The 21001-nt window shown below is 42.5% G+C and overlaps 1 protein-coding gene across 4 annotated transcripts in view; it reads right to left on the bottom strand.

The window, feature by feature from the left end:
• Positions 1-7040, bottom strand: part of LOC105918388 (voltage-dependent T-type calcium channel subunit alpha-1I-like) — a 45916-nt gene extending 38876 nt beyond the window's left edge. For 2 of the 4 annotated variants that reach the window (XM_036136758.1, XM_036136761.1), the window contains exons 1-7: positions 6899-7040; positions 4031-4248; positions 3752-3845; positions 3538-3662; positions 3348-3436; positions 2207-2366; positions 749-1052 (exon numbers count right to left, since the gene is read on the bottom strand). In XM_036136758.1, coding sequence (XP_035992651.1) covers positions 749-1052; positions 2207-2366; positions 3348-3436; positions 3538-3662; positions 3752-3845; positions 4031-4197 — 939 coding nt within the window. In that variant the 5' untranslated portion in view covers positions 4198-4248; positions 6899-7040. Of the gene's footprint in view, positions 1-748; positions 1053-2206; positions 2367-3347; positions 3437-3537; positions 3663-3751; positions 3846-4030; positions 4249-5838; positions 5915-6898 lie in introns of all 4 variants that reach the window. The other 2 variants (XM_036136759.1, XM_036136760.1) reach the window with 2 other exon arrangements.
• Positions 7041-21001: the final 13961 nt, after the last annotated feature.

Raw genomic sequence — 21001 nt, 5'->3', positions numbered from 1 at the left:
GGTTGTGAGGAAATACTGTTAATTCTTCACAATCAATGCCATATGTCAGCACAAGGTCTAAAGTATGGAGCCAAGAGTGCGTCGGTTTATGCACATTTTGAGCAAAACCAATTGAATCTAGGATAGTTTTAAAGGCTACACTAAGGTTATCACATTCTGTGTCAACATGGATGTTAAAATCACCCACTATAATAACCTTATCAGTATTTAACACCAAATCAGATAAGAAATCTGACAACTCATCCAAAAACTGAGTGTAAGGGCCTGGTGGACGATACAAAACAACAAACAGAAGAGGTTTTATTGCTTTGCAGTTTGGATGAGGGAAACTGAGGGTTAAATGTTCAAAAGAACTGTATTATTAATTGGCCTGGGACTAATTAATAAATCAGACTGAAAGATGGTTGCCACTCCTCCTCCTCTTCCCACAGATCTGGGAATGTGGAAATTTGAATATTTGGAGGAAGTTGACTCATTTATACTAACGTAGTCCTCTTGTAGCCAGGTTTCTGTGAGACAAAACAAATCAATCTGTTTATCAGAAATCAATTCGTTAACTAACAAAGTATTTGGAGGGAGAGACCTTATATTTAATAAACCACATTTAATTGTTTTATTTTTAGGTTCAAGGTGAACCGTATTGATTTTTATTAGGTTTTTATGATTTGTTCCATTTAGATAAGTTTTTGATCTGTTAAGTTTTGGCCGTGGGAAAGACACCGTCTCAATAGGATAATGGGTGGTTTACCTGGAAAACGGCAATCCAGGCGTAGCCGATGTTGTCAAAATTGATGGAGCCCAAGTTTGGGTTTTGTCCATCGGAAAGACACACATTGTAGTATGCATTCCAGTTAACACAGCCGCTAACATTGGCCCCGAGGGGACCTGTCGGATTCTGCTGGGGAGCAGCCAGCAAACAGGTGTTCCCGTTTTCATGGAGAGGAGGTATGTCCCAGCAGTGCCGCATGCCAGTCTTCTCGACAGAACAGATGAAAGGAGCTCTTTCGCCAGGCAAGGACACATAGTACGGACTCAGGCTTCTGTTATACAGCCTGGGTGGATAAAAGCACATTAAAGATGAACGCCATGAAAAGGCTGCAATGCACCAGAACAAACATTCCCAGCTGAAGAGACCCGAACCGCTACCTACTGTGCACAGTATTCTTATGAAGAGATTTAAAAAAAAAAAACTGCAAATATAACCAAAAAGCAAAAGATTGCACTGAACCCAATACTAGAAGGGGTGTGAGCTTCAAAAAAATCTCAATATATACACAATAAATTTGAGTGAAATTTCCTCAAACAGATAACATTTGGTCTGAGTCAAAATAAGTTCTTCAATTTCTGTACATTTTACTCAGGCAAATTTTTTATGTCCTGGCAATAAAAATGAATAAAATATACAGTTAAAAAGATTATTAAAAGGTGTATTTAATGTTTTTTGACAAATTTGTTGTTATTTAAGTTGAAACAAAAATTTGCACAGTCTGACAGTTTCTTTATTTTCACACAGTAGCGAAGTATGAAACCAGGGATCTAAAAAAATAATAGTTTTTTAAGATTGTAAACTATAATAGTTCAAAATCAAAATGGTTGACACCTAAATATTTAATAATTAATTTAATGAATAACCTAAACAGTTATACGTGCAATAATCTATTTAATATTATTTACACTATTCAAAATGTTTTATTAGTATATGATAAATACATTTATAATAAACTAATTTAAAGATACGTAAAGATGATTGGTCTGAAATTGACAGATAAAGAATATAGTAGAGTCTGGTAAGTCGCAGTGATAGTTTCATTTTATTTAGCTGTAATATAATTAAATAAATAAAGAGATAACTATTTATGATTTTAATATGCAGACAATTCAAATAAAGGAGATGTTCTCATATAACCATTATTCTATAATAATACATAATTTAAACATATAACATGTTTTTCACTTTCATGTAAACATATTATTTCTGGTTTAATTAAAACAATGACATATTGTAACAATTATTTTTTGTTTTGTTTGTTGGACTGCTGCCATTTTGGGCCTGTTCACAATTCTCACCAAGCTCCACATTTATTTCTTCGGTCTTTAGGAAATTTCAGGAAGAATTCTGAAAGTTTTAAATTCCTGAATGAATTCACAGACTGAATATTTTCCTGCAGATATAATGAAACCCAGAGGAAGAAGGAAGGTTTCATACGTTGCAATGTCCTCTCCCAGGAAGCATCTGTAGCGCAGGTCCCCCGCCCACAGCTGGACCCCCACCAGGCCGAAGATGTAGACGACGAAGGCATAGAGGATGAGGACGTTTCCCAGCATGGGCAGGATGCCCAGGAGCATGGACACCAGTTTCCGCATCTCTGCAGAGGTGAACACAGGCGGGTTTCAGGCTCTTTGTCTCACTTGATTTACAGAATTTTCATGGGTCTCTGTCTACTCAGCTTTACTACTGAATGCAAGTTTTATTGATGGAATGGCATCACATAAATTCCTGGGATTTAATCTCACTGTTGATTTAATAATTGGTTACAATCTTATTAGGATTATATTTGATGGCTACAACCTTTACACCTGTTTTTAGTATAAATGCACCGGTTGTACAGAATATTTTTCTATTGTAGGCGTTAAATATGAGATGAATGTATGGACACCACACCAATTGGCAGACAGACCGATTACTTGAAAATATTTGGCTAACAGTTAATGGACTGAATTTATACATCTTATCTCTAATCACATTGACAACCAGGGGGGTGGGGGGGTGTGTGTGTGTGTGTGTGTGTGTGGGGGGGGGGGGTTCAATATGTCAGCAAATGATTTCAACACAATTAAGTTATTTTTATTTAATTTGGGCTTTAACTACTACTCAAGTAGTTTGTTTTGTCCTAGATTTGACACTTAATTCCAGTATTTTGACTGCAGCCTGCAATTCGCTGTGTTTTCATGATCTTGGCTCCTAAATTTGAAAGAGAGTCATTATCTGGCTTAATCTGAGCCGATGTTAAGTTGATTTGAGATACATGTACAATTTGCCCTATCTTTGTTCTGTATTTTGTAATTTTACAACAAAAAAAGAAAAGGAAAAAAAGGACTGGTTTGCGACTTTAGAAAATAAATTTTTAAGTCTGCTTTTTGCATTAAGCTCTTAAGCTGTTCTATCCTGGATTTCTCAAGTGAAGCATGTAGAAATGAAGCTCTCTGAACGTCATCATCTACCAAAATGATTGGTATTGCAGTTGCTGTCGAGCTGTCTCCAGGTAAATGTGACATTATTTGAGAATGACCCCCCTCCCCACTCAAAGCTGTCCTGTATTTTGTAAGTGCTGAGTTGGCAACCCTACCGTCTACCCTGCTGAACAGTCGCAATGGGGTGAGCACGTAGCAGATCTCCATGTGGAACCCCAACGCCTTCAGAGAGAAATCCAGGAGCCTGAGGAGAGTAAAGGCAGGGTTTTGTGTTTCGTTTACTTTATTGCTGTCAAGTTTGTGTCTGCAACACAGAATCGGCATGAGGAATAGAGGGTCACTAACTCTCCACAGAGAATGAAGACGTCAAACTTGTGCCAGTTGTGTTGGAGGTAGACCGTCAGGCCCAGGGCCGTCACTTTGATCAGCATCTCCACCAGGAAGTAGACAAAGACAAAGCATACCAAAATCTGGTTGGAAAGAAGGAAACATCGTGCTTTACAGACAGGCAGTGACAACAGTTTGTGGTTACATGTGGCTAAATGAGTTCAGATCTCACATCCTGCAGCAGGTGGTCCTCTATGCAGGGCTGAAAATTTCCTTGAATGATGCAGTTGATAAGGATGATCAGGATAGAGATGCAGTTTAACCCAGTGTCAGAAGTTAAGGACAAAACAAAATGAAACAGTTTCATTATAACTGAGGTTGAGGCTCACACACTGGACCAACATTTTTAAAATGATTAGTCTGAAAAATGTAAAGTAGTGTTAGACAGGTTAGAGTTGAAATGCGTTATTGGTTTTAGCAAATGGCGACTGAAGCCATCGGCAAAGGATATGTACTAAAGACCAACTGAAAGAGCCGCTGACGGAACGGTACGGCTGGCCTCCAACCAAAACACCTCAGGTGGGCCGTGGTCTGGTCGGGCTGCTGCTCTCCTGGTCCAGCCATGTTGACCTCTGCATTAGGCTGCTCCCTCCTTGGACCTTGGGTCCCAGTCATCATGACTGGAACCCTCTTCTTTAGTGGCAGAAGACACCACCAAACAGGCTGAAACTGGAGGAGAGTCAAAGAGAACTGAAGGTTGCTTTCAAATATCTAGGAGGCATGATTGTGAAATAAAACCATGAAGATTTTAAAACATCATTATTAATATCGATATTGAAATTTCACTCATACAACATAATAAATAAACAGCCATACAACCAGGAAACAGTCACCAGGAAAAACAACTGAATACACGTCCTTCTGTATGAGCATAACGGGCCTTTTTTTGTTATCCAGGCTTTATTGTAGTCCTAAATAAAAACCTCTGAATTGTTTTTGAATTGAACTATACTAAACCGAGCTGATATCAACCAAGAAACATCTTGTTTACCTTCTCACCATAAACACTGTTATTTGTGTTTCCAAAGAGGTAGAATAAACCATTTTTCTCCACATAGAGGCATTTTCCTCATATCTGCATAGATAGAAAATCTATTTAAATAAACTTAAATCTTTTATCAGCGTTGTTTCCTGAATGAATGGCCGCCTGGGTGAGCGTCTGATCCTGCTCATGATACCCATTTTCAGATTCAAGGTGTAACAAATCAAGTGTGTTAAAAGGATTTTGTAATCAGTGTTCAATACAACCATCTGGGGTTGACCAGTGTAAAGATTTAAAACTGTAAACTAGAAATGTTTTAAATGTATCGGGGTGAAATAACCATATCATTTTGCAGGACATTAGTGTCTATAAACCTGATCCCATCATCAGCTAGCCACGCTGTCAGTCATATTGTCTCACATTGCCTCTCCTCATTGTCCAAACATGCACTTATAGGAAACTAACTCTGGGTTCTGGGTTGTTTTATGTTAATAAATTAGCCATCCTCTGGTGGAATAGCAGCCTGCTCAGAAATCCTCGGACCAAACCTAATGCGACTGCTGTTGTTTTATAGATTAACACAGTGTTTTTTGTGAGGTTAATCTTGTATTTTGGAGCATGTCGCTCCCTTAAAAATCCCATAAAGCACATGTAATCAAGTTTTAATCATGCCAATTTAAAAAAAAAATGCTTGAGCTACTGTCACCTTAATATGCATGCTACATAATATCAGAGTTTATGCTATACCTAAAATCATTGAACAATAAATTGTAGCTATTAAAGGATTGTTTTGATTTCTTACCCTTACTTCAGTCGTGTTCAAACTCTGAGTGTTGTCTAAAGACTTTTCAGATCACTTTGAGAGTGCTGATGTGATTAAATATGAATTTACTCCACTGAATTATCTATCAACTCTGGAAAGTTTCAGCAAAATGCAACTATTTAAAAACATTTTGTTTTCTAAACGTAACCATGGCAGAGACACAAAATGGAAATGTGGTTTCCATGGTAACCCCTGAGCTTGCTTGTGATATTTGGAACATTCCATATTAATTTTAAACTACTGTTGTTTAAAAAACAACAATGAACAGCTCTGGTTACTCAAACAGAACAGGCTTGATCCAGAAAACTGGCTTAATTTCAGTTATTTTACTGTGTCTCAGTGATCCAGTTGAAAATGTAGAACATGTTATTGATTATTTCACATCTGACACAGTTGGATTAAAACAAAACATGAAAGACAATAAAGAGGAATGACATTTAGAAAGTGTTCCTGCCTCACACGGTGACCTAGTCCAGCAAACCCAGGGTCATTGAGGAGGCTTCTTATTTTATCGCAAAGGAGAACATAAGCTGTCAACAAAAAACATGGTTAGGTGAAAATGATCTTAAATGATTTGCAGAAAAGATATCTTTCATTTTGATCATAACAAATAGACCTTGAAATACAAAATGTGTTTTTTTATCAGATAAAAATCATTAGATAAAGTCATTGATTTACAGTGTCTTGCAGAAGTATGTGGGACTTGTTTTTTTAGAAGGGAACTGTGAAGCTAGTCAGACTTTATAGGAAAATGGAAGGAACCAAATTCAGGGCAATCCTGGAAGAAACCCTGTTAGAGGCTGCAAAAGATGTGGGTCTGGGGCAGAGGTTCACCTTGCAGCAGGGCAACAGACCTAAACCAACAGCCAAACTAGAAAACAAAGTTTGATCATGACTAGTCACAGTCCAAACCTCAGTTGTATTGAGAATCTGTGACAAAACTTGGAAAATGATTTCTACAGATGCCCTCAATACATTCTGACTGGACTTTAATTATTTTACAAACAAGCATGGGAAAAAGTTAAACCAATTGCAGAGAAAAGTGGTTCAACAAAATGTTTACACTTCTTCAAATATTTTCTGTTTCAAATATTCACTCATTTTAATCGAGTTTTATTTAAAAAAAAATTATAAAATAAACGTCAACAAATTTCTTTCTTCCAATTGACTAGCAACCTGTCCATGGTATACCCCACCACCCACCCGGTGACATCTGGAGATACACACCATCCTCCCCACAAGGATTAGCAGGTGTAGAAAATTGAGGGCTTGATGGAGGGGTAGATATTTCCATTCTTCTCTCCAATTATGCACTACCATGTGTTACTCTGTCATATTTAATCCTGATGAAATAAACTGTATTTTGTCAACAATTAAGGGGTGTTAATACTTTAGCAAAGCACTATAACTCAACTGTAGAAAACAGTCAGTGAAGACTTTTAGAGGTTCAATAACTACTTTTCAAATCATTGAACTAATAATGTCGATATTAAAGGATTGTTTTGATTTCTTACCCTCACTTCAATCGCAGTCAAACTCTGAGTGTTGCCTGAAGACTTTTTAGATCACTTTGAGAGCGCTGACGTGATTAAGTATCACTGCACCGAATTTATCAATCAACCCTGGATAGTTTCAGCAAAATGCAACTATTTAACATTTTTTGTTTTGTAGACGTAACCACGGCAGAGAGACAACTTGGAATCATTGTTGCCATGGTAACCCCTGAAATTGCATGTGATATTTGGAAGATCTTATATAAATTTTTAACTGCTGTTTTTTAAAAAACAACAATGAACAACTTTGGTAATTCAAATAGAACAGACGTCTCTGTGCATTTGTTGTTCTTTAACTACAGTTTTACACAAATATCAATATTAAAATATAGATAAATAATTCTAAGTAATACAATCCACGTTAAATTATAAATTCATATTGTGTAATGGCTGCACCTTATAGGGAAGCAGCGTTAGGTCTGTCGGCAGAGGATTGATCCAGAAAACTGGCTTAATCTGAGTTATTTTACTGTGTCTCAGTGACTCAGTTAAAAATGTAGAACATGTTAAAATTTCACATGGATTTGGATTAAAATAAAACATAAAAGAAAGTAGAGACGAATGACATTTGAAGAGTGTCCCTGGGCTTGCTGACATAATCTAGCAAACCCAGGGTAATAGAAGTGTGTTATTTTATTTTCAAGGAGAACATAAATTATGAACAAATAACACGGTTAAATGAAAATTAGGTTGAATGAATTTGAGGATTGATGTTTCATTTTGATCATAACATATAGACCTTCAAATGCAAAATGTGGTTTTCATCAGACAAAGACATTAGATAAAGTCATTGATTTACAGTGCCTTGCAGAAGTATGTGGGACTTGATTTTTTAGAAGGGAACTGTGAAGCCAGTCAGACTTTTTTGGAAAATGGAAGGAGCCAAATTCAGGGCAAACCTGGAAGAAACCCTGTTAGAGGCTGCAAAAGATGTGGGTCTGGGGCAGAGGTTCACCTTCCAGCAGGGCAGCCAAACTAAAGAACATTACTAAAAATGGCCTAGTCACAGTCCAAACCTCAGTTGTATTGAGAATCTGTGACAAAACTTGGAAAATTATTTCCACAGATGCCCTCAATACATTCTGACTGGACTTAAATGATTTTACAAACAAGAATGGGGAAAAGTTAAACCAATTGCAGTGAAAAGTGGTTCAACAAAATGTTTACACTTCTTCAAAAATTAACTGTTTCAAATATTCACTCATTTTAATCGACTTTTATTAAAAAAAAATATATATAAAAAAACGTAAACAAATTTCTTTCTTCCAATTGACTAGCAACCTGTCCATGGTATACCCCGCCACCCACCCGGTGACTTCTGGAGATACACACCATCCTCCACGCAAGGATTAGCAGGTGTAGAAAATGGAGGGATTGATGGAGGGGTAGATATTTCCATTCTTCTCTATAATTATGCACTACCATGTGTTACTCTGTCATATTTAATCAAGATGAAATAAACTGTATTTTGTCAACAATTAAGGGGTGTGAATACTTTAGCAAAGCACTATAACTCAGCTGTAGAAAACATTCAGTGAAGACTTTTAGAGGTTCAATAACTACTTTTCAAATCATTGAACTAATAATGTCGATATTAAAGGATTGTTTTGATTTCTTACCCTAACTTCAATCGCAGTCAAACTCTGAGTGTTGCCTGAAGACTTTTTAAATCACTTTGAGAGCGCTGACGTGATTAAATATCACTGCACCGAATTTATCGATCAACCCTGGATAGTTTCAGCAATATGCAACTATTTCAAAACATTGTTTTGTTTTACGTTTAAACGTAACCATGGCAAAGAGACAACATGGAATCATTGTTGCCATGGTAACCCCTGAAATTGCATGTAATATTTGGAAGATCTTATACATTTTTAACTGCTGTTTAAAAAACAACTTTGGTAATTCAAATAGAACAGACGTCTGTGCATTCGTTCTTTAAAATTTTACACAATATTAAAATATAAATATTTCTAAATACAATCCATGTTAAATTATAAATTCATAGTGTAATGGCTGCACCTTACAGGGAAGCAGCGTTAGGTCTTTCGGCAGAGGATTGATCAGAAAACTGGCTTAATCTGAGTTATTTTACTGTGTCTCAGTGACTCAGTTGAAAATGTAGAACATGTTAAAATTTTACATGGATTTGGATTAAAACAAAACATGAAAGAAAGTAGAGACGAATGACATTTGAAAAGTGTCCCTGGGTTTGTTGACATAATCTAGCAAACCATTTTATTTTCAAGGAGAACATTAATTATGAACAAATAACACAGTTAAATGAAAATTAGGTTGAATGAATTTGAGGATTTATGTTAGATGTTATCATAACATATAGACCTTCAAATGCAGAATGTGTTTTAATGATGAATGAATTACTCTGGCAGCGTGACAACAATCGAATAGTATTAATGGGAGCTGTTTAACATGTTGGAGGAACAAAGACTCATATGCCTCATCAGTCTCCATTGTCTTACATATTGCCATCATGGTTTTCAGATGTTTTGCCCACATGCAGATACGAACAGGCGACGCGACAGCCTGCTAGCTTTAAACAGTTTATTAGGAAATGTGCAAATAACAAGGACGAAATATTGACTGCAGCAGCGAGGTCTGAACGTCGAAGCGGAGGAGACTGCAAGAGAACAAAGTTGTTAGATCTACGGCTAGAATCCAGTAATGGTCAGAACGTGCTCTGCTTACCATTAGCCGGGCAGACCTAACCGGGGAGGCGAGAGTGCCAAGGGAACCCTGTGAGCCTGCTCTAGATGGAGTGGGTGGCTAGTGGCTGGAGGGCAGCAGCAGCAGCTGACGAGGGATCCGGAGCAAGCATCCGCTGGGTCGAGTGACAGATGGATTAACCAGAGTAAAATCTGAGCCTAGTGATTCTGGAGGTGATTCTTCGGACAGAGCGTCAAGGTAGGTGAGTGCTTACCAGCACCAAAAAACTATGACAAAAACAGGAGACTCAAAGTTAGTCAAAAGTTGAGTGTAGGAAAAACTCACAAGCAGATTTCCAGGCGCTTGTTCGTAGTATGACTTGTTTAAGGCTCTGGCATCTTCCATCTGTCAGTGCTCTGCTTAAGAAGCCAGAGGAAGCCGCCTCCAATGAGCTGCAGGTGTGGACCACGCCCCCACAACCAACTAGACACACCTGAGGAGCAGAGTTAGAGCAGGCAAACACAGAGAACCCTGACAATTGCAGTCCAGTCTTGCTCCATTAAATTATTCTTAAATGTTTTGATACACTGATCTCATATGTCTATAATTGTAATTTCTCTCTGAGTCATTATTTTTACTAGGTTGATTTATTATTGTAAATATCAGTGATTCATCTGTAATATCATTTATCAACAAACCACTTACTGTACTGTTGGTTAGATCATTTGTAAACACTTATCAATAGGAGTTGCACAGTGTGTTGTAATTCTTTATGGTTTAGTTATTTTTGAAAGTAAATTCAAACTGTAAATAGTATTCAGAAATTCTTCTGTGGGACTGTGGTTACATGGATTAAGCAAATCAATATTAATATCTGCACATAAATACATTCTGTTATTTCTCCTTGTAAATGTTTCCTCTATCCAGTCCTTAAGTAACTCTACATTTGAGCCAGGTACTCTGTATCTACAACTAACAACAATATTTTTAGCACCATCCATTATGAGCTCAATTGTTATGCATTCCAGCAAATTGTTCAGTGTTATCGTCCACGTGCCTTTGATCCTGTTGTTCAGGGTTTTTTTCCACAAACACGGCCAATACAACCCTCCTTTATTTTGCCTGTTTATATGGTTTAATATCCTTTCAATTCAAAATTAGCTCCTTTACTTTCTGTTATCCATGTTTCAGATATAGCAATAACATTAAATTGATGCTGAAATGGTAGAGCTTGTTGTGTTCAAAGTTAGCTTAAAGACTTCAACTATTGAACTGAATAGTAAAGAGCTCTTGTCGTGGTTTTGTTTTTTTTTTCTTTATTTTTGGACTTTTCTGGATTTATTAGTTTCCAGTCCCTTTAGTCAACAGCCATGTGTCACCATCCAATCAGCCCAGTCCATTGCTCAGTCACCAGTCAATCAGCTCAGATCAGTTCCACCATGCTGCCACTAAATAGTGCTTACCCTGTCTCCTTGTCATTCTCTCTATTTACACCAGCCTCACTCAACCACTCCTTGCCACAATGTCTCGCCTTGTATCATCTGCACTGCCGCCGTGCCTCTACCAGTTTCTGTGAGAGCAGCCAGCTGGCCTCTTCTGCTCTGTTTGTGTTCAGCCCTCACTGTTGCAAGATGCCAGTGTCTGCGTGCTGCACAACAGTGGCGGCTGGCCAGTAGGGGGCGCTCGGGCGCCGCCCCCTTTAAATCGTTTAGATAATAAATGATTTCTGAACTGCAAAGTACTTAAAAATGTATTTATTCATACTGTGTGTCCAATAGACATGTTAGAACTTATTAAAATAGTAAATACATAATTCTATTTAATTGCTCACATTGTGCACACTTCCTTTCCTATGTGCAGGGCGCCGGTCTAATGAGAGTGAATGTAGGCACAGCAACTTGGGCAAGCACGTGATCTGAGGCTGACTTTTAATTGGTTATCTAGGGTTTTCCATAGGGGCGCAGCGCTCTGCGTCCCGGACACACCCATTCTGTTGTGTCATTACTGGTAGAGTGTCAGTACTGGCTAATTTTTTTAAAAACATTGTGTGATTGGACAATCCCCGATTCGACTCAGCGCAGCTGCGGTTCGTTAGGTTGATTCACGGTTATGCTTGCAAAGTGGAGTAGTTTTAAAATGAGAGAAAATTCTGTTTTGTCTTTACAAAAAAATGCTTTTGCAAAGCGTTCACTTGAAGAAAAAAACAGGATAAAGGAGCTTGGACCGGATCGTCTTAATTTACAAATTCAGCAGCAGGCAAGTGATCTCTCCACTCCATGGTTGGACAAAACAGTGTAGCTAGTAGTCAGCCAGTGAAGAGGCGTCGGATACTCAGTGTAGAAGACCATGAAAGGATTGCTGCAGAGGTGAGTTGTTGTGGAAAATCACTGTTACACTGGTTTATAGTAACGTTATTTAATATATTAGGAAGATGTGTGTTGTAGTTAGAAATACCTTTAGTTGTGTCTATGCTGTGTAGGTATGTTGATATAATGTTTGTCAGCAAGATATTTTATCATTTAAGTTGTACTGAAGTTTATGGGTAATGGGGAATAAAACATTTGGTTACTGAATTTTGTATAATCTTGTCCCACAAAAATGCTGTAACACATTTTATAACACAGCCTTAAAAAATGGCAGCAAATGTTATTAAAATCAGGAAAACAATCTAGAAGAAGTCTTTTCAGAAACTGTCACGCTCTTGAAGATCCTCATCACCACACCCATGACCACAGCAAAAGCTGAAAGGTGCTTTTCAACTCTGAAAAGAATCAAGACTTTTCTGAGAAACTCAATGACTCAGGACAGGCTGAATGCATTGGCCATGTTGTCAATGGAGAAAAGACTAGTCACAGAGATGACTGACTTTAACAAGAATATAATTGAGAAATTTGCTGGGCAGAAGGAAAGGAGGGCAAAATTCATGTTCAAATAGTGCTATTTTTTAAGATTTTTTTTTTGTTTGTTTTTCATTTGTTTGCTTGTGTGCGCCCCCCTCAGTTTTTTTAGCACCAGCCGCCACTGCTGCACAAGTCTGTCCTGTCTCCTCATGAGTTCCAGCTGCTTACTCTGCTCATTCTAGTGGTTCTTTGGTCCGCATCGCCTGTTCTGGTCAGCTCCTACCTTCATCACTGGTTCAAGTCTGTCACTGCCAGCATCTCCTGGTCTGTCTGGTTTTGCCTGCCTCATCATCCACTACTCATCCACCCAGTTTGGTTTTGCTTGCCTGCCTAGTCTATCATTACTCATCCTTGCAAAAAACTATTTAAAAACGTAACTCTGTGTCTGGCTGAATATTGGGTTCTCCAGCACTACTCATAACCACATGCAGTTAGTTGTATATTCCCTTTGAACTACATAATATTATCTGGGTCAATATTATATTCCACATCCTGTGTGTTGTAATCTCCAACCTTACAGGCCAATCTCCAAACTGCCATTTATCAGTAAAATTATTGAAAAAGCTGTGTTTCAACTATTAAATAGGTTCCTTACAATGACCAGCTGCTTTGTGTTTATCCAGTTTCCATGCTCAACACAGTACTGAGACTACTCTCGTCAAAGTTGGTGGTCTCAGACTGTGGAATGACTACAGTGTTTGTTCTGTTGGACCTCAGTGCAGCATTTGACATAGTGTTATGGGAGTTTTGGGTGGAATATTAAACAATAGTAACTGAGTTCCCATCTTTACCAAATGACGAGACGGTGGTATGACGTTCCAGCACTTTTATTGAGAAACAGAGCAGAGATTCACATAGTTGGAAAGTAATCGCACCTCTCTGTTCCGCTGCGGTCTGCGTCTGCCCTGTCTCTGCCTGCCTCGCTTTTCGGGCTTCCCCTAATACTGCACCGTGGCTCTCCCATGAGACAAAACAAAGACAGTCTATCGTAAACAATCAGTATCCCTCAGCAGCTGCAGAATTTGGCCTTGCAATCAGAAAACAGTGGATCTTATACACAGACATCAGGTCTCCAGGCCTCCTCTGTCCGAGTGGTGTGAGGCCATAGTGACTTAAGAATAATAATTCTTATAACACATAGTTAACCATATTATATTATTAAACCGCTGGGAGAGCTGGGTTGGACTCTCTGGCACTGCACGCAACAGGTTCAAATCCTTGCTAAAGAACAGGGACTTCTCTGTGGCTCATTCGGTTACCCTCTCATCAGAGTGGACAAAAGTCACATGTGGGGTACCCCGTGGTTCAATCCTGGGACTCTTTCTATTCAATATCTATATGCTCCCACTAGCTGAGGTTAAAACAAGAAACAAGATTAGTTATTATAACTATGCAGATGATACACAGATCTACATTATGATGTCACCAGGTGACTCTGAACCCATCCATGCACTGAACAGATGCTTAGAACAATGTGTTAAAACCTTCTCCTGCTGAACAGAGACAAAACTTAAGTTATATTTGGACCTGAATAGGAACAAACTAGAGTCAGCAAGCAGCTTCTGTTATTACAGCTACAAACTACAGGGGTTGGACAATGAAACTGAAACACCTCTGATTTTAGTGTGGGAGGTTTCATGGCTAAATTGGATCAGCCTGGTGGCCAATCTTCAACCAATAAGAGCAGAGTGTGAAGGTCCAATTAGCAGGGTAAGAGCACAGTTTTGCTCAAAATATTGCAATGCACACAACATTATGGGTGACATACCAGAGTTCCAAAGAGGACAAATTGTTGGTGCATGTCTTGCTGGTGCATCTGTGACCAAGACAGCAAGTCTTTGTGATGTATCAAGAGCCACGGTATCCAAGAAGGACAAACCACATCCAACAGGATTAACTGTGGATGCAAGAGGAAGCTGTCTGAAAGGGATGTTCGGGTGCTAACCCAGATTGTATCCAAAAAACATAAAACCACGGCTCCCCAAATCACTGCAGAATTAAATGTGCACCCCAACTCTCCTGTTTCCACCAAAACTGTCCGTCGGGAGCTCCACAGGGTCAATATCCACGGCCGGACTGCTATAGCCAAACCTTTGGTCACTCGTGCCAATGCCAAACGTCGGTTTCAATGGTGCAAGCCCAAGGAGGAGGGCTGTGGACAATTTGAAACATGTATTGTTCTCTGATGAGTCCACCTTTACTGTTTTCCCCACATCTGGGAGAGTTACGGTGTGGAGAAGCCCCAAAAATCTGGGAGTAGTGATGGACTCAGACCTGAACCTCCAAAAGCATCTAAAGACAGTTACAAGGTCGGCTTTCTATCACCTGAAGAACATTTCCAGGATTAAAGGATTGATGTCTCAGCAGGTTCTGGAAAAACTAATCCATGCGTTTATTTTTAGTCGAATTGATTACTGCAACGGTGTTTTCACAGGTCTTCCTAAAAAGTGGATCAGACAGCTGCAGCTGATCCAGAACACTGCTGCCCGCGTCCTCACTAAGACTAAGAAAGTAGAAAACATAACCCCAGTTCTAAAGTCCTTTCACTGGCTCCCTGTATCTCAGAGAATAGACTTTAAAATACTTCTGTTAGTCTATAAATCCCTAAATGGCTTAGCACCTAAATACATTACAGACTTGTTATCAGTGTATCAACCCTCCAGACCACTCAGGTCTTCTGGCTCCAGCCTACTCTGCATACCTAGAACCAGAACCAAACATGGAGATGCAGCATTTAGTTCCTATGCTCCGCTTATCTTAAACAAACTTCCAGAAAACTGTAAATGTGCGGAAAGCCTGAGTTCTTTTTGTTATGATATATTTTTCTGGGATGAACCCGGACACAGCACGCACACACAGAGTCAGTTCTTATGAGTGAGTTTTTATTGAATAGTGTGGAAGATGGATGATGAGACCAGAGTCTTTCAACGGACGGAGGTGAAGGGTGTAGAAGCTGGCCGGCAGGAGGAGTGTGGAGAGACTGACCGGGAGGAACTCTGGAGCCGAACACTGGAGAGCAGAACATCTGAGCCGAGTGCTGGAAAGCAGAGCATCAGAGCCGAGCGCTGGAGAGCAGAGCATCAGAGCCGAGCGCTGGAGAACAGAACGTCAGAACCGTGCAGTGGAGAGCCGAACCTCAGAGCCGTGCACTGGAGGGCAGAACGTCTGAGCCGTGCAGTGGAGAGCTGAACATCAGAACCGTGCAGTGGAGAGCTGAACATCGGAGCCGTGTTCTGGAGAAAACAAACTGACGGAAAGTCTATGGGCTGACTGTAACAAAAACCAGGTTGAACGGAGTCTTCAGGCTGACGGTAACAAAACGGAGCTGACAAGAATACTGGCAGAGACTGAGCGGGAGTGAACGCTATGGACCGGCGACGGGAACAGAAAGAGGTGAGTCTTATAAAGCGGTGGAAACAGGTGGAAGCAGTTGTGGGTTAATTGCAGCCTGCCAGGTGAAACCGATCAGGCTGCGCAGGAACAAGAGAGAGGGAGAGAGGCTCAGCCTGCAGCCAATAAGCTGCATCCTGACAGTACCCCCCCCCCCCCCAAGGCCGGACACCGGACGGCCCAGAATCCCCACGCCGGGCGGGTGGAGGGGGCCCAGGAAGGCGGGCAAGAGTTGAAACCGAACACTGAGGGACCAAAGAGCCTGCAAACACGAGGAACCAAAAGGGGCCAGAGAACACGGGGAACCAAGGAACTAGAGAACAGCGGGGAATCAAGGAGCCAAAGAACACGGGGGAACCAAGGAGCTAGAGAACACTGATGTGCCAAAGCACAACCAGGGGGCGGCACATCAGGGAAAGGCACGAATGCTTGACTGCGCCGGGGGAAAAAGCGAGCGCTACACAGCGCCAAAGGGAAGGAACGGGCGCAACACAGCGCCAAAGGGAAAGAACGGGCACAACACAGCGCCCAAGGGAATGAACGGGCGCGACACAGCGCCCAAGGGAATGAACGGGCGCGACACAGCGCCAAAGGGAATGAACGGGCGCGACACAGCGCCAAAGGGACTGAACGGGCGCGACACAGCGCCAAAGGGAAGGAACGGGCGCGACACAGCGCCAAAGGGAAGGAACGGGCGCACGGCAGCGCCAAAGGGAAGGAACGGGCGCACGACAGCGCCAAAGGGAAGGGACGGACCAACGGCAGCGCTAAGGAAGGCAACGGGCGTACAGAAAAGCCTAGGGAAGGAACGGGCGTATGAAACGCCAAGGGGGAAAGGACAGGCGGACTGACACGTCAGAGCTCAACAGCGCCAAGGAACGGGCGTGTGAAAACGCCAAGGAACGGGCGTGTGGAAACGCCAAGGAACGGGCGTGTGAAAACGCCAAGGAACGGGCGTGTGGAAACGCCAAGGAACGGGCGTGTGGAAACGCCAAGGAGACACAACGCTGGAGCGTGAGAGGAGCGCTGGGGCCCAAGGGACGAGATCGCCGGGGCGTGAGGGAACCGCCGGGGCGTAAGGGAGAAGTTCGCCAGGGCGTGAGGGAATCGCCGGGGCGCAAGGGAGAAACTCGCCGGGGCGTGAGGGAAACGCCGGGGCACTAGGGAGAAGTTTGCAGGGGCGTGAGGGAAACGCCGAGGCAAAACGGACGCATGACAGCGCCAAGGGGAAAATATAGGCGTACGAAAACGCCAAGAGGGAAAGAACGGACGTACTTAACGCCAAAGGGAAAGAACGGGCGTACTTAACGCCAAAGGGAAGGAACGGGCGTACTTAACGCCAAAGGGAAGGAACGGGCGTACTTAACGCCAAAGGGAAGGAACGGGCGTACTTAACGCCAGAGGGAAGAACAGGCGTGCGACAACGCCAGAGGGAAGAACAGGCGTGCGACAACGCCAGAGGGAAGAACAGGCGTGCGATAACGCCAGAGGGAAGAACAGGCGTACGACAACGCCAGAGGGACACCCGCCGGGGTGTGAGGGAAACACCGGGGCTTGGGGAAAAGAACGCCGGGGCGTGGGGAGAACACCGGGGCGCGATGAAAAACGCCGGGGCGCAAGGAAGGAGATTGCCAGGGCGTGAAGGGAAACAGGAATATCTAAAACACCAGGGAACAAGAACGGAGGGCGTACTAACACGCCGGGGAACAGAGAAAAGAGGGCGTCCTAACACGCCGGGGAACCATGAATCAGAGGGCGTCCTAACACGCCGGGAAACCGAGAATCAGAGGGCGTCCTAACACGCCGGGGAACCAAGAACAAAGGGCGTCTAAACACGCCGGGGAATCAAGCTAAACGTAAACACCAGGAACTAGAGGGTAAGCTAAGCAGCAAGAGGCCAGTGGCGCCAGAGGGCACAGACAGCGACTTTAAGCACCGGAGGGCTCTGGCGGCGACCTGCGTGCGCTGGGCAGCGACAGTCTGGCACACCAGAGGGCTCAGCCGGCGACATGGGAGCGCCGGAGGGCTCTGGCGGCGACCTGCATGCGCCTAAAACAGGGGAACAACAAGAGGGCTAGGGGAACAGAACAGAGACACTAGGGCAAGACAGAACAAAACAACTACTGAAGGGAACTAAACTGACCTAAACAGAGCAAAAACAAACAAAGAAAACAGATGGGTGTAGGGACCTAGAAAGCGCAGGGACCTTAGAGAGCGCAGGGACCTTTAAAAGCGCTGGACTCCATCCAACGCAGGAACCCATGCAGCGCAGGAACCCAGATGGCGCAGGAACCCAAACACATAAATACTAAGGGGGGGGGGGGGGGGGGGGGGAAAATAAAGACAAACAAAACTTAATAAAGAAAAAACAAATACAGAACAAGACTAAAACTACAGGGCTAGGACAGAAATTACGGGGGCTAGACAGGGACTAAAACCGGATCTACAAACAAATCAAAACAAGACTGACAACTAGGAAAGGAACCAAACGCTAAAGCAAAACTATGAAACGGAACAGAACAGGGAGTCTAAGGTAAAAAAAAAAACTGGAACTAAAAAACAAAACTCAGAAGACTAAAGGCGAACCTAGAACACTAAATCAGGGCTATGGCTAAAACAAGAATACGGAGAACAAAAACCCGAACTAGCCGACTAAAAACAAAAATTAGAATGCTAAAGAAAAACCCGATTGACTAGTATAACCTGGGACACAAAAACCCGGACAAAACCAACAAAATAAAACACAATACTCAAAACAACATAAATCCCAAAAAATCCTAAGTAAACCAAAAACTAAGGTTGAGGCAAAACAAAAGAACAGATGGCGGAAATAATTCTTCTAAAACAATAAAAAATATACAAAAAGACCAGAAACAAAAGCAGAACTAGAACACAACACCAAAATATAACTCCAAACAAAAACCAGAAGGCGCTGGGCAGCAAAGTCTGAATATGCTGGGCAGCAGCAAAAGTTAACGCTGGGCAGCGACGACAAGGAGCGCCGTCTTTTAATTGCTGCGCAGCGTGGGAGGTGGACCTCGCGAAAGGCGATCCAGGAATCAGAGTCAGAGGCGGGGCGTCGCGGATGCGACCCCGGCAGACAAACCGGAAGCAAGACGTCGCAACTCCGCGACCATGCGAGACGAAACAGAAGCGTGGCGTCGCAACTCAGCGACCCAGGCGAGACGAACCGGAGGCGAGGCAGATCCTACCAGCTTCTACACCAGGCTCTGTGCGTGCTCGGGTTCATCCCTTGGCCGGTCCATAATGTTATGATATATTTTTCTGGGATGAACCCGGACACAGCACGCACACACAGAGTCAGTTCTTATGAGTGAGTTTTTATTGAATAGTGTGGAAGATGGATGATGAGACCAGAGTCTTTCAACGGACGGAGGTGAAGGGTGTAGAAGCTGGCCGGCAGGAGGAGTGTGGAGAGACTGACCGGGAGGAACTCTGGAGCCGAACACTGGAGAGCAGAACATCTGAGCCGAGTGCTGGAAAGCAGAGCATCAGAGCCGAGCGCTGGAGAGCAGAGCATCAGAGCCGAGCGCTGGAGAGCAGAGCATCAGAGCCGAGCGCTGGAGAACAGAACGTCAGAACCGTGCAGTGGAGAGCCGAACCTCAGAGCCGTGCACTGGAGGGCAGAACGTCTGAGCCGTGCAGTGGAGAGCTGAACATCAGAACCGTGCAGTGGAGAGCTGAACATCGGAGCCGTGTTCTGGAGAAAACAAACTGACGGAAAGTCTATGGGCTGACTGTAACAAAAACCAGGTTGAACGGAGTCTTCAGGCTGACGGTAACAAAACGGAGCTGACAAGAATACTGGCAGAGACTGAGCGGGAGTGAACGCTATGGACCGGCGACGGGAACAGAAAGAGGTGAGTCTTATAAAGCGGTGGAAACAGGTGGAAGCAGTTGTAGGTTAATTGCAGCCTGCCAGGTGAAACCGATCAGGCTGCGCAGGAACAAGAGAGAGGGAGAGAGGCTCAGCCTGCAGCCAATAAGCTGCATCCTGACACTTTTAAATCAAGATTAAAAACACATCTGTTTAAAATTGCCTTTGACTGTTCTAGTTAAACAGTTTTACTGTTTTTAATGTTCTTTTTTGTTACTACTATCCCTACTTGCTTTTATTCTATTTTCTATCTACATTTTATTATTTTGCTATATCTTAATCATGTAAAGCACTTTGTATTGTCTTGTACTGAATTGTGCTATATAAATAAATTTGCCTTGCCTTGCCTTGCCAAAGAAGCGTACCACCCAGACTGTTGCATGCCCAGAGTGAAGCATAGGGGTGGATCAGTGATGGTTTGGGCTGCCATATCATGGCATTCCCTTGGCCCCATACTTGTGCTAGATGGGCGCGTCACTGCCAAGGACTACCGAACCATTCTGGAGGACCATGAGCATCCAATGGTTCAAACATTGTATCCTGAAGGAGGTGCCGTGTATCAGGATGACAATGCACCAATACACACAGCAAGACTGGTGAAAGATTGGTTTGATGAACATGAAAGTGAAGTTGAACATCTCCCATGGTCTGCACAGTCACCAGATCTAAATAATATTGAGCCACTTTGGGGTGTTTTGGAGGAGCGAGTCAGGAAACATTTTCCTCCACCAGCATCACGTCGTGACCTGGCCACTATCCTGCAAGAAGAATGGCTTAAAATCCCTCTGACCACTGTGCAGGACTTGTATATGTCATTCCCAAGACGAATTGACGCTGTATTGGCCGCAAAAGGAGGCCCTACACCATACTAATAAATTATTGTGGTCTAAAACCAGGTGTTTCAGTTTCTTTGTCCAACCCCTGTACTGTTCAGGCCCGATATCTAGATGTAGTGATGGACTCAGACCAGAACCTTCAAGGACACATATGTGCTCCAATGAGATCTATGTGTCCCAATGAGATCTAGAGAAACTTATCCATGCATTTATCTTTAATCACATTGATCATGTTGAAGCCGTCATGCTTCCCCGGGTTCATTAATTTGTGTGCAGGACTTTAAAATAATAACTCAGCCATGGATGCAGAATTCCATTTCACCTTTGCAAAGAGGAGAGATGATACACCTGCCGACTGCGGGACACAACTCTCGTT

The sequence above is a fragment of the Fundulus heteroclitus genome, chromosome 5 (genome assembly GCF_011125445.2).
Source record: "Fundulus heteroclitus isolate FHET01 chromosome 5, MU-UCD_Fhet_4.1, whole genome shotgun sequence".
Classification (NCBI taxonomy): Eukaryota; Metazoa; Chordata; class Actinopteri; order Cyprinodontiformes; family Fundulidae; genus Fundulus; species Fundulus heteroclitus.
This window is presented reverse-complemented; position numbering and strand designations above follow the sequence as displayed.